Raw genomic sequence first — 17788 nt, 5'->3', positions numbered from 1 at the left:
TCTAGTACCCTTCATAGTCTTGATATTGGGACAGTGTCGTCCGCTATCCGTAAGTCAAGAAATGTTATATGTGTGTCCAAGTTTCTTGCCGATCTTTTTTTTTATAACTTGTTTTAAACAGAACACGTTATCTGTACACGACCTTCCTGCTCTAAAACCATTCTGTTCTTCTTCCTCCTTTTCTCTATAATCTTCTTCTATGAGATCACGTAAAATTCTACCATATAACCTGCCATATACCTAAAATAAAACATGAAACTGTATTATTCGAACGTGTGTGTTTCAGGTTATTTCAGCCATCATATTCATTGTATTAAATAAATGTCAAATAAAAAATTCCGACATATCTTTTAAATTTTTCAGGTTTTGATTTTATTTTTCACTGAATCGTTGAATCGTTACTGATGAATATAATAAATGTGAAAAAGCGGAATAAAACGAGATGCCACCATATACATCCGTTTCCCTCTTTTATTGAAAAGCTATTTCCCCTATTTTTGTTTGGCGTCATTGGGTTTTAAAACAGCTTGATAAACGAGTCCATTCCCCACTAACACAGGTGCAAGTGGCGTCAATTACAAAAATTTACAGTGTATTAAAAGTGTTTTTTAATGAAAATTTACTAAATTTACAGAGTTATTACATACATGGTGTTCCAAGATGAATATTCATTACCAGATGCTATAAAACCCAAGTAAGGGGACCCAAGTAACATTTGGACGTTATCTAACGTCGGGTATACGTCGCGTCCAATAAACCCGACGTCGGGTACTAACGTCGGTTCGACCGCCTGACGACCCTTATTTGCACCTAAATGGGGAATACAGATTCGGGTCGCCTCGACGTCGGTATCTGACCTAATAGGGAATGTAATTCTACCAATTACCAACGTCATATTACGTTGGATTTTAGTCACTTAAAATTCGTCGCTAAGCACTGACGTTACGTTTGGTTTCATATTCGCTACCAAGAATACATAAAAACCTAACCAAACTACATAATTACAAATTGATTCATAATCACTCCTCGAATGGAACTATAAGTGCCTACCTAATTTCATATTATAATAATTCTGAATCATTAATCCAGACATCAGTTTTGTCAACGGAATTCACTTTTTTGATATATCTGATTAAAATACTCCGGAAAACAACGAGCGCCTTCAAAAGTAGGTAGATTTATGAAATAAAAATATCTATAAAAAAGTAACTCGCAAAATATATTTTTTTATTTTCTAGCTGGTTTAATCATAAAACTGTACTGTGGTTCCCCCCAAACTCAACCTTATCAATATTATTCTACTAGAAATCGGAATGTGAATATAAATTTTAAAAACAAAAAACGATTTTAAAATGGCTGACAATCGGATACTTGTTAAGAATGGCGGATTCCTGTGTCCGACTTAATATGAACTACCAATATACCAATTCCAACCGGGTCTCCAATATTAGTCGTCTCACACGACGAAGTCATCAAACCGGACGACCGGCAATCGTATTATGACGTATATAATTCCAACGTACGCCACGTAACCTCACTTTGCGTACCAGTGATTTGTGGATTTGTGCAACTATATTTTAGTTTTTGTTTTCTCCGTAAAAAAATGTGCAGCCACTTTTTTAAGATAGTATATATACAAAATTTAAAAGAATTGGAACCAGTACCTCACATGTGGGAAGAGGATGGGGTCTGCTGGTTTCCTAAGCTAAAAAATGAAATTAAGATGCACCAGTGTAATGCAGCATCTCTTGGGTGGAGGCAAGACATCACTACTACTAATATTATTTTATTTATTAGCTTTCTGTAAAATGTAGATGAATGTCTAAATATCTTTTTAGTGTTTTTTAGGCATAATAAAAAAATTAAGTTTGTTTACAAAAACTTTTTATTAGGTTATGTTCATGATGTTGATTAGGCCGCAAATGCTACTTAATGGGTTGTATTTACGGACGTAAACAGAGATACGTAAATTAGGTTATAAATATGAACATAAAATACAACAAAATATAATTGGACGTTACTTTAGGGATTGTCAGTGGGATGTATCCTATTCGGACAACGGGTAGACGTCGGGCTAGTTCAAGTATATGTACGTCGTGCAAGCCAGCGTGAGAACGACGTTGGGAAATTAATAAAAATGTGACGTTGTTATTTCGTACGTCGACAGATCGTCGGATTTACCGACTCGGATCCAACGACGTCGCTTTTAATAAGAAAGCGACGTCACAGGTCGTATCACCAGAACCCGACCTAAATTTGCACAAAGTCTGACGTCGCTTCAGGTCAGATTTAGTTCGAAGTCAGATAGATGCTACTTGGGGATTTTTAGACTCTCAAGCAATTTGTGCAAACTGGTTTGCGCAAGCCATTTCGTACAAAATTTGCTCAAATCTATCTTTTGTTTGCATATTCAATTAGTCGATGCTATTTCTCTGACATTTTTATGTAAATAGCCTTAAAAACAAACAAATTCTGACGTTACTACATTACTACTACTACAGGGTGAGTTTCCTACGATGTTCTCTATAGGTATCTCGGAAACTACTAAAGATAGAGAGTCGGTTAAATGGGGAAAGAATTGCAGTTTTGTGGGGTCATAAATATGCACCTTTCAGATTTTTGAAAAAGTTCATGGCTTACTAGATATTTCGAAAAAGAACAAATTTTGGCTATTTTAAAAATTGTCCCTAATTCCATTATATGCTACCGTATGATCGAAAAAAAACGGCGTCCAGTTGGCTGGGAAATGAACATCAATGACATTTCCCATATAAATTTACATTTAAAATGACAGCGATCTTCATTCCATAGCCATCGCTGACGCCGTTTTTTCTCGATCATACGGTATTTTAGACAAAAAGTTTTCAGATGAAATTTGTAGATAATCACATCTCTAATGAGTTTGTGTTATCCGATTTTTTCTAAAGCCTGCCATTTTTAATATACGACACAAACACATGTTTTTTTTAAATGGAATCCATAGTTGGCCATGACTTCATAAAAAGCGCCATTTTTTTAAGCTTTTCAGCGAGATAAGCTGTAATGTGATTTTTTTTTCTAAAAATTACTGAGTTATAGACAATTCTTATCTTTCTTGGATAATTTCACTTAGTTGGCATCGTAGTCTTATTCTGTTATGATTTATAACTTATAAAAAGACAGAATATATTATTAAACGGTTCTTTGCAATTTACATTATACAAACTAAAACTTAAAAAAATAAAATCACTATATACACTTCAAAAAAATGTTCAAAAATTCCGCCATTGTTTTGAGTACATAAATGCATCTTTTTAAAACTGAATTACTAGTTATTCTCACAGAACGGCCGGTCGACTTAATTAAATTTATCCCTTACCGCCTCTTCGAGTGCCTCTCTTAATTCATAAGTTCTTTTGTACACCTTGTTTACCATATCGAGTATACTGGGTGTTTCAAAACAAATGCGAAAAACTTTAGGGGGTGATTCCTTGTTCAAAATAAAGGGTAGTTTGCTTTATAAACGTTGGGTCAAAAGTCAACCATTAGGGAGATATCGCGGTACAAAGATGGCGGAAAAATAATGTTTTTATTTCTTATCTTGAAAACGAAAAGAGATAGACTAATGAAATTTTATGGAAGCATTACTGTTATGAAAACACACTTTCAGGTAATTTATTTACTTTTTTAAAATGAGTGGAAGGGGTTGAAATAAACTACCCCTATCATTCTTGTTAACGAAATTTAAAGAAAAATCTTATCAAACACATGCAAATGCTTTAATTTGGATAGTTTAGTTTGTTTAGAAACTTTTTTACCTCTTGTGTTTTTTTGATAAAACTCACCGATTGGAAATTAAAAAATAAAATGTAAAGCATTACATGTCAGGACAAAAAACATTTTTAGATTAAGAATCTAGTGATAATAACGATAATAATAATCATCTAGATAATAACGTATTGCAGTAGAGTAATGTCAAATAAAATAATATTAGGAACATCCTAAAAAGTAACAGCGGCCGACTAGATTTTTTCCTAAAAAAATTACAGCAGCTCACTAGATTCTTTATCAGAAAATGTTTTTTTGCCTTGACATGTAATGCTTTACATTTAATTTTTTAATTTCAAATCGGTGAGTTTTATCAAAAAAATACAAGAGATAAAAAAGTTTCTAAACAAACTAAACTATCCAAATTAATTTTTTTGCATGTATTTGATAAGATTTTTCTTTAAATTTCGTTAACAAGAATGATAGGGGCAGTTTATTTCAACCCCTTCCACTCATTTTAAAAAAGTGAAAAAATTACCAGAAAGTGTGTTTTCATAACAATAATGCTTCCATAAAATTTTATTAGTCTATTTCTTTTCGTTTTCAAGATAATAAATAAAAACATTATTTTTCCGCCATCTTTGTACCGCAATATCTCCCTAATGGTTGACTTTTGACGTTTATGAAGCAAACTACCCTTTATTTTGAACAAGGAATCACCCCCTGAAGTTTTTCACATTTGTTTTGAAACACCCTGTATACAATACATAAAAACACTAAAACGGATAGGTCAGGTGATCAAGGAGGCCCATGGTCCACCTCTTCCTATCCCTGTGTTTGCATTATTATGATATAAATAATTTTTAACAATTCTTTCATTGTGGGGGGGGGGGGTGTCATAATGAAAGTCATGTTGAAACTAAATAAATATCTAAATTCTTTATTAGCATGTCTTGAAATCCGTTCTCTAAAAAACGTAAATAACGTTCACCGGTCAACGTATCCTCGAAAATGTATGGCCAAGAAAAGTTGAACAAATAATCTTACATGCTTTTCTTCATTTGAAAAATTCATATTTACAATTTTTGTTTATTTTAATTGACAAAGTTTGGATGTGACAGTTTCACATTTCTGAGAGCAACAACGATTAACCTTGTTTCGATGGCTAACTAGACTAATAGCCATAGAGAACATCGTAGAAAACTCATCCTGTATTCCTGTATATGCTCAAAATTAGTGAGATCGCTGCACTATTCTCAGTTAAAAATCAAAATGAGACAGAGTTTATTCAGCCAAATCTCATACCTTGTTATTCTATTTGGCTCTAGTTTTAACTCCAGATTTTTTTAATTATCAAAAGCCGCTGTTGACCATATGCCGCACTCTAAACTTTTTCCTCTTTTTTCAACAAGTTCTAACCTCGAAACTACTGCCCGCTTCGGAAAATATTTTAATTAAAAGTTTTCTCTATTTTTTACCAAAATACAAGTGCTAGAAAAAAAAACGGATTTTAGTTCGGTCAAGTTTATTTTATTTTCCTTTCAGAGAGAAGTTTCTATAGTTTCCATAGTATTGTTTGAAAATTTTCTTTAACGATTGCAAAAATAACTATTGAATTTGTATTTTTAAACAATTACTAATTTATTAATACTAATATACAGGGTGCGACAATTTTTATTAAGTGCAAATATTTCCATGTAATAAATATATGCTTTCTCTGTCCAAAATAATAAATAAAAAAAAAATACTTTTTTCTTAAATTTAAAAAATACTGTTTTTTATCTGATTTTTTCCTTCCTTTAAATTTAATATACTTCTATGTTGCAGTATATACTTCTTCTATGTTGCAGTATTATTAAAATATGTTTTTAATTAACAATTTAAAAACCATTCAAACAAATTTTCAATATTTTCATTTTTTTACGAAAAAAACCTCATAGACTTGTTTCTTGTATCGAAGTATAGCTACTCTAAAAATATTTGCACTTATTTATGACACCCTGTATAATAATTATTAGTAAAATACAGTTCTGACTAAAATTAACTTAAAAGAACAATTTATACCTTTTTGTTTTTTAATAATTCGTTATTTGAATATAAATTTTGTTTTTAGTTATTTCTTTTTTTGCTGAAAGCAGTTTTTTTATTATTTATTAAGAAGTTAATATAAAATAAGCATTAGCGTAATAAAGATATAATAAAAAAAATAAAATAAAACAGTCAAAAATAATAAAAATATTCGAATAATAATAAATATTAGAATTTTGATTAAAATATATTATTAAATCTTTTTTCCACTAAAATATACTCAATGATATTTATATTATTTGCATATTTTATTTAAACAGAATGTATTTTGAGTTGCATAAAAATCTGAATTAGTTACGGAACTCTCACATAGGTGTCTCCCTATGAAAATCAATACCGCTATAATCCCGCCGAGGAAACTTTATGTTCTGGAGGATGTTGAAGAGTTTCCACGATAGAGAGCAGAACTAGTCTAAATGAGTTTCCTTTTTCATTATTAGCCCTAACTGGAGTTACTAATATTAGATGGCAGCCCTTGGTTGTCCTGTAGTTGAAAAACAGTGCTTAATATAGAGTTTGACTGAATAAAAACTTTGCACAGTAAGGGAGAAATAATTATTGCAGTTTAAGCTATCCTTTGCTTACAGCGAAGATTACATTAATATTTTTTCCTTTGAAAACTATGTTGTTATACAGGGTGAGTCTTAAATAAGTGCAAATATTTTCAAGGCTGGTGGATATCTCGATAAAAGGAACATATTTTCTCTTTGTCGTTTTTCAAATAAGTCCAAAATAACCGAATTATTTTACTTTGAAAATTTCCAAAAAAAACATTTTTTGGAAATTATTTTTCTTACATTTTGAGAACCACTGGATCTTTTCTGGGTTTTCTTTCTTGTAAATTTAATCTACTACCTTTGTTACCATATTATCAAGAAATTATGGCTTTTAATTAAATATATTTCCAAAATATTTTTTAAAAAGAATTAAAATTTTCTAATTTTTTTTTCTCGCGAAAAAACCCATAATCGTGATTCTGGGATCAAAATATACTATCCCTAATAATATTTGCACTTATTTAACACTCACCCTGTATATATATTCATAAGAAAGAATTGCCAAAGTAAAATTATATAGTTTTTTAAGTATTAACTATTTAAAAACTATATCAATCAATATCCTGTAATGTGACGCAATTGAAATAAACAGATAGTAGAAAAATATGACCTTACGAAAAGTTGTAGTGAAGGTTTCTGTTGAAACTTAAGCCTGGAGTTGACATTTAAAACTAAAAGCAGATACTAAACTAGTTCGTATTTTAAAAATTTGATAATTAATACTACAATAAACGTTTCTTAAGTTAACGATCTGATTCTGAATATCAGATCAACCGATCTAAGATAAGGTGCATCGGTTATCTAATAGTACTTTATGATATACCCGGGTTTGATATATAGGTGAGAGTAAATCTATAAAGAGTAAGATATTAGTAAAGAATATTTTCTTGCCTTTAGCTGTGTATTTTTTCTAATTTCGAAAAATCGAAAGCAGAGAAAAAAAATAAAAAGTAAAAAGAAAATTGTTTTGCTTGTCGTAAAGGGGGAACCAAGCTCCACTCCCACAACCAGTTTCTGGTCCTACCCTTCATCAGGTGGGCTGTCCAGGGGCTGGTTCTCACCGATACGGCAAGCAAAACTTTTTCAATATCAAACAGACGATGCCGTAAAGTGTCGGTGAGATATTAGTGCATCTCCTGTCAAATCAGTATCGGTGAGAACCAGCCACCTGATGTAGGGTAGGCCCAGAAACCGGTTGTGGGAGTGGAGCTTGGTTCCCCCCTCTACGACAAGCAAAACAATTTTCTTTTAACTTTTTTTTCTACTTTCGATTTTTCGAAATTAGAAAAAATACACAGCTAAAGGCAAGAAAATATTATTTATTAATATACACTAAAGCTGTAAGAATTTTGTTCATTTCATATAAGAGTAAGATATGTAGGTTTTTGTACCTCAAACTAGCTGCAATTGATTAGATGAACACAAAAAACAACTGACCAATTGTTCTGTCTTTTCAGGTTGTCCTTTTTTTTCGGTGCATAATTTTTCATACTTAGAGAATGCATATTCATACTTCGATTTTTTGCTAGAAACAACCCAGAAATGGCTCTGAATGCCTCTTCTTCAATGTCAGAGGGAATACTTTCCGAATCGCTCATTTTTTAAACTAGTGACATCAATATTATTTAGTGTCATATTGACATTGCCATGCATGGTGTTATTTGAACAAAGGTATTAAGATAATTGATTTTTAGGATAGGTATACAGGGTGTCCCAGAAATGAGTGCAAATATTTTAAGGGGTGGTAGATCTGGTCAAAATAAACATATTTTCTATTTACCATTTTTAAAATAAATTGAAAATAACCGAGTTATTTAACTTTGAAAATTTAAAAAAATAATCGTAACATTTTGAGAACCACAGGCAAATTATCCCCAACTACATCCAATTACCCGGATCAACCCCGGATTTCAGTTAATTCGACGCACTATGTTGCCATATGGACAAGAAAGTATATGTTTAAAAGTAAGTCATAAAATCACAACACCTGAGGAGTTTGCAGACACTGAGGAGTTTGCATTACATTTTTAAGATTGTGATATTATTACATAAAATAAATTAGAAGTTAAATGTTTAAAAGTTAAAAAAGTTATTAAAAAACTTACCCAACATTAAAAAAGATACTTATGACAGATCGATGTAACTGTGACAGTTAACTAAAATACACTTCACTGTGCTGCTTTAGTTGTACATGCTATTATAATAACTGCTAAAATAACAGTCTCCATTTTTAACTTAACACATTATTTTCATATAGGCTTCATCACAATTTGAACCACTAATTTACAAAACACCTTGAAAAGCACATAATACTTTAAATACCTTTCTGAATGAATAAATGTTGAGAATTATTGTCTCTTACCGTCAATTTACGAACTACTTTCAATCTAAGAAAATACATGTTTCACTCAACAATTTTAAATACGTATTTCGTTTTTTCGCTATTTTTTCAATGTATTTCGACAATTCCATCGACAACCCAACCGTCAGCCAAGAGAGCCGCGCATCACTGGTAACTGCTCACGTGCTCACTGCTCCTTAAATTTAGCATTCCTAATTTTTTGAGTAGAAATTTGTCTATGAATTTATAAATGTGGAACTATGTAGAATGTGGATAACATAGGAGGTTGCAACACTGCAAGGTTCAGATAAACCGTAGAGAAATCTCAGGTGAATAAACAAGCGGCGCTAAAAAGTTTTTTCAAATTTCCCGGAAAATATCAAGAAAAATTTTAAATTTTCAACATTTTTTTTTCGCAAAAAAAACCTCATAGGCGTGTTTCTGGGGTTGAACTATACTACCAGTTAAAATATATGCACTTATTTCTGGGACACCCTGTATAGTTAAGTACAATAATTTTTAAAATTCATTGTGTGTTTTTATAGTTAGACGTAGATAAAATATTGTACAATACACGCGAATTAACTCCATTAAGATTAATATACTTGTGTGGTTACACAACTCGTGCTACGCACTCGTTCTGCAACTTTCACACACGTATCGTAATGATGCTGTTAACTCACTTGTATTGTAAATATCTATTAAAAGTTGCTATTAGACGGAAGGCAAATTAATAAAATTGGATTTATCTCATCAAGAAGTCAGAAATCGACAAAATATGAAGTTTTAATCGGCATTAAACTGCTACACTATTTCGCTAACAAAAGAATAACAAGTCAGTGGCGTACATGCTTTTTTCCAAAAAAATATTCCAGTGATAACCCACATACACGTTACTGGTGAATATGCCAACCCTTTCTTAGCTTTAAAATATGTCGCATTTATAGTAACTTTTACTCTCAAAACTTCATTCAAAAACGCTAAAAGTGCTTGGAAGAAAATTGTTATAAATCGAAAAAATATTAAAATTGTATCATGTTGTAGCTACGAAACAAAACCGAATCGGACCTATGTTGATATGAAAAATAAATCTTATTTTTACGAGAGGAATCTTAACACCCTGTAGACAGCTTTTTTACAGAAATGTGGAAATTTTTGCTGCATTATATCCAGAAAGAGAGAAAAAAACAGTTTTAAACGAAAAAGTTGCAGCAAAAAAAAACACAACCCAAAGATCATTAAGAACATGGAAGAGAGATGATCGCCTGAAAAGAAAATTAACCAATTTCCTATCAATTACGCTAGAGGGAAACTCCGGGGAGGTGGAGTTTTCATTAACTTTTCCAGGCCTCGGGCGTTTGTAAACGAGTTTCGAGTATTTAAAGGGTTTCCAAGACGAAGTCCGTTAAGTTTTAATTGCAATTTAAAGCCGCTGTGGTAATTAGTCGGCGTTAAATGGTGCCTTGCATTGCCGTTTGGTTATGGCTAACTCAACTATCTATGACGTACATAGCGTGTCCGTTATTTACAAAGTTCATCATTTCTCTCACGAAACCCTTTAAATTTTTAGTTTATTATCTAAAAAAAATAACAGACTATTGTAAACTCTTAATATTCGCAATAAACCTTGCCCCAAAGACGATTCATTCCCCATTTAAATTACATAGGAATTTGCCACTTTTTGCAAATATATTTTTTTTCTCTCGATCTTGTTCTCTCGATCTTCTCCATGACAATCACCTATTCTTATACAGAATTAAACGCTCTACAAAAAAAGTATCTTGCAATTTTTCGATAAACTTACTCCTTCAAAAGTTATTCACGGTTAAAATTAACCACTCGGTAAATTCCTAAATTTTTCAACTTTTTGGCCAAATTATGATGATTTTTGGAAAATTAAATCAATTCTGTACAAGAATATGTGATTGTCATGGCTGCGAGACAACAAGATCGAGAGAAAAACAAATATTTGCAAAAAGTGGCAAATTCCTATGTAATTTAACTGGGAAATGAATCTCTTTGGGGCAAGGTTTATTGTGAATATTAAGGGTTTACAATGGTCTGTTATTTTTTTAGACAATAAACTAAAAATTTAGAGGGCGTCATGAGAGAAATGATCAACTTTGTAAATAACGGACACCCTATAATATAATAAAAATTTAATAACTATTCTATTAGCATACGATTTTCTCTGCACAGATATTTTTACTAATAATAACAAAAAAGTAAACATTTATAAGTCAATATTTATACTGAAATACGAAAGTAATGTGGCTAAGTATGTATTATAATCCTCCAAATATTATCCAACCAAAATTCTTGTTTTATTGGAGACAAAACGCAAAATAAATAGGGTATCCGCATTGAGGATTAAGAAACAACCAAAATGGGACATGGGACATTTACATAGGACTCTCGTTCTCCTAAACCTTTTATTTATACAAGACGGGAAAATACGAAAATTTGCCAGAAAATGGCTTAAAATAAACTGGAATTTAATATATATGGCCAGAGAATGTACTTGAAAATCTGTATTGTACATACGTTTATAGTTCTCAATAAGTCTGGAGTTTGATTTTTTATTTTATTTATTTATAAACATGTAGAATTATTATAATAAACTACAAACATGTTTTCAAAATTATCCCACATAAGCTTGAGAGCTTCTGCGTGGGAATAATGATAGTTAATAAAAAAAGAAAATTTGTTGCGTAGACTAAACTCTAGCAGTTATATAATAAGTTCACTATGTATAATCAAAGACAAGAAATAAAAAGAGTTACTTATTACAAGTCAAATAAATACTACCGATCTTGTCAGCACTACAAGGCACGGATATCAGAGAGTCACCAACAGAATAGATATATTGGTATTTAGATAATATTGCGATAGGAATGGCTTGATATTATCCATTTTTTTATTAAATATTTAAACCGCATCATTGCGGCATTTTTTATATCAACAGGTAAAAGGTTATATAGCTTTGGACCAATATAAAGTAAACAATGTTGTGTTAATTTAAATTTCATAAACGGTATGCCTGAATCTTGTCTTGAATAGGCTCTAGTAAATATATTGATACAATTATTATTACTTGTCGATTTTTTGTATTTATGCATGTATATTACTACACTTCTCACGTATAGTTGTCTTATATCCAGTACTTGAAAACTTGCAAAGGTCTCCTTAGTAGAAAAGTGATATGGTTTAAATAGAGCTATTTTTAAAAGAATTTTTTGTGCTGTTTCGATTTTCTTTAGTAATGTTTTATAAGCAGAGCCCCACGCTGTAATGCCATACTGTAGTAAACTCTGACCAAATGCAAAATATATCTTTTTTAAGGTTTTAAAATTCATATATAATCTTAATCGAATGAAGAAATAAAACAGCTTTCTGATATTGGAAGTTAAAATGTTAATATGATTATTCCATTTTAGATTGCCATCCAAATGTAAACCTAAATATTTTGTAGTATTCCGATATTGAACATAGCCACCCTCAATGTTTACATTATGCAAGTTAGAAAAAAAACTCTCCGGGACATTAAATGGAACTGCCACGATTTTATTCGCATTCAGAGTCAGGTAAATCTCATCCAACCAACATTTAACTTCGTGCAGTCCTTGATTTGCCATTATGACCGTTTCTTGCCACGTTCTCCCTTCAAATAGGATTACGGTATCGTCCGCATACGATATCATGTTTCCACTATTTAGCTTTATTTCCAAAAAATCATTTAAATTTATTAAAAAGAGAACAGGGCCCAGAACAGTACCCTGAGGAATACCATAATTTACAAAATTTGAAGTACTAACCACCCCGTTAACTTTTGTGATTTGCACTCTTTCTGTTAAGTACGATTGAAAAAGTGTGCTTGTATTCCCCAAAACTCCCACATTTTCCATTTTTTGTATAAGACGTTTGTGTGGTATCGAATCAAACGCTTTTTTTAGATCTAAAAACACTCCAATCGTCTTTTTGTTGTTATTAATATTATCATAAACATGCTCTAGAAGCTTGTTGATGGAATCACTTGTACAAGTGTTTTTTAAAAAACCAAACTGTTTGGAAGATATTATTTTGTATTTTTCTAAATATGATACTAAACGCGTTTTAATCAGTTTTTCAAGTATTTTTGTGAAATGATTCAGCAATGTAATTGGGCGATAGTTCGAACATTCAGCTTTGTCTCCCGATTTATATACTGGGACTACAAGAGATGCTATTAATTTATATTTTATTAATAAAGTCGATCACCCTTCATTTTAAAGTGATAATTTATTATCTAGTGATTAATTTTTTTACCTTAATGAATTTATATTGCCTTCTTTCTTTGAATAAACAAATAGAAACTTTAATGAGCAAGCAAAACTCATGTAAAGTTATGCGTGGATTAATATTGTCATATTATGAATTAACACATAATGTATAAAATTATTATTAAACTTAAATAAATCAAATTCTTCTTATTTAATCCTTCAACTTCAAAACTGGTTTGTTTTCACAACGACATAACTTATTTACATAATGAGATTATAAGTGATACGTTATTATTAACATGAAGCTGGACAAAGACAATAATAATAACATAATAAAAACTAGAGCAGGAAATCACATATCGTGATCTGAGTATAAAGAATACCGAATATGTGAGGCCAGATTATTTAAATCTTTTAATTTGGCCATGTAAGATCGGTTTGATATCATTTGGTAAAGAGAATAATCATTATCATGTATAAAAAATAGACTAACCTATATACACATATTGGAGTTACAGAATAATAACTTAAATAATAATGGCTGGGTCAATTTTTGGTGCTGGCCAATGGAATGACTTTATGTCTTAAAGCCTGAGGATGAGACGTAACGGTCTCGAAACTACTTTTTTTTTACTCGCACCCTTTTGTAAAAACGTTTAACATAAAGTTTTTAATATAAGACTGTGAAAATACGTGCCTTTTATTCCCTCAATTGAGGATATTTATTTATATTAGTTAGTAATGAAGGTATTATTTATTTATTTACTATTAATGTAACTTTTACCTCTTTAAAACCAGTAAAATAACAGTAACTGATTAATATATTCTCTTCTATTTATACTAACAACAATAGTTTTCCTTTCACAATATGAACAATTTGTATGTCGAAGAATAATATATATTTTTAGGTACAGAATGTACCATTGCTATGAAAAAAAGTAGTACAACAAAATATGATTTAATCTGCTGGTCTATGATAAAATATTTTCTTTCAATCTGATAACTCAGTGTCATCAGAATTCTTGTGTCAGTGTCACGTAATTTTTAAAAAATACCTTTAATTTCAGAGCAAAAATCGATTATATTTACGCGATTGAGGGATGAGGTTCCCATAAGGGACATTGCAGATGCATTAGGGATAAACAAAAAAACAGTGTTGTTGGCTAAATACAAAAAATTCAATATAATTCAAATATCCTTATAGACCAGGAGTTCTATCTGGGACTACTAATTCTTGAATTCTTGTACTACTTTTTTTTTATTGCTATGATACATGAAAAGAATAACAATACGGAGTGGTCGAAATGGTACCAAAATGAACTCAAACAGATTATATCCGTCAATAGTATCAATAGTGTAGATCAGGTCTAATTTATGGAAGGAGGTAAATGCCACTTGTTCTGGGCAGGTATAAATAATATTTTTGGCTAATGAATTCAAGAAATGTTTTTGTTCTTTTTAATAAACATATGTAAATAGTTCAGTTCAGGTAGTCAAGATGAAGGTAAGTTGATTTGATTGTAAAAATTACAAAAATATGTTGTAAATTAAGTCTAAAACATTATTTTCATTTACTATTCATATTTTTTTAAGTGCATGAACTAAGAAAACAGAAATAATAAAAAATGAAATACCTAGATAAAAAAGCGCTGAGTTTAAAAATAGAATGGCCTTTTCTAAATTATTAACAAATTCTGTTTATTTTGTATTAGATTTAACATAATTTTATTTTGATAAGAAGATATTCAAAACTTATTTAAAGATCATCATCATCATTTTAAGCGTATTCAACCATTTCCAATTCTGGTGTAGCCTCCCTAACATATTTATTTGTCTATTGTTGGCTATGCAGGCCCAAGTTATCTCTGCTAATTTCCTAATATCATATAGTATGTATCTGTGATTTTTGTACATCTATTTTTCTATTTATTATTCTTCTTGTCAGGTGTCCTACTTATTGTCATTTGAGGAATTTGATTATATTGATGACATCTGTTACCTGTATTCTTTTGTCGTGTTCGTGTTCACTCTATTCTTTTACGGTCTCTCTTGGTTATTCCCAGCATATTCCGTTCCATTGAGCGTTGTTCGCCTGTAGTTTCCTTATAATGATATATTTTTAAAAATATAAAGGTCAATCTACACATGTCAGACACGTCTCAGTAGATTATTGCAAATCAGGCAAAAGCAGTTCTGAAAGCTGAGGAAGCAGCAGAGCTGAGCAGCAGAGTTCTGAGGAAGACCATATAGTTGTCGAAACGTTAACTACGCACTAAATACAATTCGTGATCTCAATTTTGATCCACATCCAAACACATACAGGGTGTCCCAGAAATAAGTGCTGCAAGTGTTTTAACTGGTAGTATAGTTCAACACCAGAAACACGCCTATGAGGTTTTTTTCACGAAAAAAAAAATTGAAAATTCGACATTTTTTAAAAATTTTTTGGAAATTTTTTTAGTTTTTAGTATTTTTTTTATTAAAAAACATAATTTCTTGATAATATGGCAACATAGGTATTAGATTAAATTTACAAGAAAGAAAATCCAGAAAAGATCCAGTCGTTTTCAAAATTTTAGCAAAAAATCATTTTTTTTTAATTTTCAAAGTAAAATAACTCCGTTATTTTGGACTTATTTGAAAAATGATAAAGAGAAAATATGTTTCTTTTATCGAGATCTTCCACCCCTTAAAATACTTGCACTTATTTCTGGGACACCCTGTATAAACAACTTTAATTATTTTTGAGTCACTAAAACAAGGAAACATTATATTTATATTTTTTAAACATATATCTATTTTACAGGGTGTTATTATTATAAGTGTCATTGCAACTCTCAGTTGGGCATCGGCGCATATACTTCCAGCCTCAACGAGTTTACTAAGGACATCGTCAATTCCTTACACCAACCAAATCATACCAACAGTCTATTCCCAACCACTGCTAGCCCATTACACTAGCCCATTCGTACAACATGGTTCTGTATTCGCTCACCAGCAACCTATATTTGCTCAGTATCCTGGACTAGTTCAGTATCCGTATCCAGTAGCTCAGAACCCAGTGTTGCAAAACCCGATTCTGCAAAATCCAGTTATCGGACAAATACCGAATATTCCTGCTCAAGGTAAATTTAGTTTTGTAAATATTTAGATTTACATATCTGTACAGAGTGGCCCATTAGTCTTGGAGGAAGTCCAATATGTTCGTTGTTGATTAAGATATACAAAAAAAGTTTTCTATAGATGTCGCTTGGTTTATAAAGGTGCACATCCTATAATCACTTTATTGTATACAGAGTGTCTTAAAAAAGTTATGATAAAGTTGTAAGTTTTTTTTTAAATTGCAACCTCCACCTTTCTGAAAAGATTTGGATTCAGCATAAAATTCTGCATATAGTACACTATTTTTATTTAAAGCACTATACGGTGTTGCCATGCAATTTCTTATTTACTGAAACTTTGGTTAAAAACAATATATCCGAAAAGTGGTTAAAATCTAGAGTGAATTTAACATTATTAACCTGAGGGCTATATTTTCTTAAACACTAAGAATATCAGAATAAAAATACTTGAAAGATTATTCACATTATGCACAGATTATTATTTAAAAATGTTTTTTATATGGCAAACATCCCAATATTCAAAATACTATATCTCAATTTTTTAACCATAAAACAATTTTTTTTCGCGATATAGCTTCCAAATTAGAAACACTATGTGTAGAATTGTATAATTTTGTAGTTTGACAATTATTTGTAAAAAAATTGGTCTAACTTTTTTTTACTAAACGTTCTCTAACCTACTGTGAGTACATATTATCAAAGCAAACCTTTGAAGGAGGGTAAAAGAACAATAACTCACAATCTTTAAAGATTCTCATCTTTAAAGATTGTGAGAACTTTTTTTTTATTTATATTAACAATATTCTGAACTAATAATTTTCCTACAGAAAATTATAAATATTCTTTTCTACTTTTAATTTCGTTTAGGTGGTCCAGTTATTGAACCTGCTGACCCCGCTGGAAGTCCAGTAGTGCCACTGCCTCCATTACCCGCACCACCACAACAGTCACCAATTTTAGGTGGTAGACCAGGATCCACCACTCAGGATGACGACACTGTTACAATAGAAGCTGCATAAATTATTTCTACTCATATTTATTAAATGTTTAAACTATTGTACAAATATAATAATAATTTAATAATTAAATTATCTAATAAAGTATATTATGTTAGGAATTAGTATAAAGTTATTTTTTGATAATTTGTTTTTACTAAATACCATAACTATTAAAATTATTCTACAAATCAATTTATAAAAATCCATTTTTATTCAATACATAACATTTCATAATGGCTGTTCTACACCCTCTTACCTCTTACACTGATAAGTTTCTTTGGCATTTTTCACACAATTAATGTAAAACACTCATAGATAATATTATACAAATGCACAATGAAGAAATAATTATAAAAATGACGTTAAGATTTAGGTTAGACTATATTAGATTTTAGAGGTGGCTATTAGTCTGTTTCGCTGCGACTGACATAAAATGTGATATGCTGTTGCTTCTTCGATTGACAAAATTGACACATGGCTTTGTCCGTCAATCCCGTCAGCTTTATATACATCTCTCTCTCTTTCTCTCTCTCACTGTCTCCAATCATTCCTCATAGCTGAGGGTCGTGACTTCTATGAGAATACTTTTTGTTTTATAAGATCTTTCCAGGCTAATCTGTCTTCAACTCGATGGGTAGCTGAGTGTAGAGGTAGACCCGTTGTTTGTCTTACTTGA

The 17788-nt window shown here is 30.8% G+C and overlaps 1 protein-coding gene across 1 annotated transcript; it reads left to right on the top strand.

Moving 5' to 3' along the window:
* The first annotated feature begins 14386 nt into the window (after positions 1-14386).
* On the top strand, positions 14387-17133 carry LOC115877332. The gene is made up of 3 exons (XM_030893478.1): positions 14387-14496; positions 15799-16117; positions 16982-17133. The coding sequence occupies exons 1-3, from the start codon at positions 14491-14493 to the stop codon at positions 17131-17133; spliced, it is 477 nt and encodes a 158-aa protein (XP_030749338.1). The 5' UTR covers positions 14387-14490.
* The last annotated feature ends 655 nt before the right edge of the window (positions 17134-17788 follow it).

Source organism: Sitophilus oryzae, unplaced genomic scaffold, assembly GCF_002938485.1.
Source record: "Sitophilus oryzae breed Bouriz unplaced genomic scaffold, Soryzae_2.0 scaffold_1443_pilon_pilon, whole genome shotgun sequence".
NCBI lineage: Eukaryota > Metazoa > Arthropoda > Insecta > Coleoptera > Curculionidae > Sitophilus > Sitophilus oryzae.
The sequence above is the reverse complement of the archived record's forward strand: the minus strand, read 5'-3'. Positions and strand labels throughout refer to the sequence as shown.

Bases quoted from the DNA above. Each gene is read 5' to 3' on its own strand.
- LOC115877332 (XM_030893478.1), top strand. The intron at 16,118-16,981 runs GTAAATTTAGTT...AATTTCGTTTAG, and splicing joins ACCGAATATTCCTGCTCAAG to GTGGTCCAGTTATTGAACCT.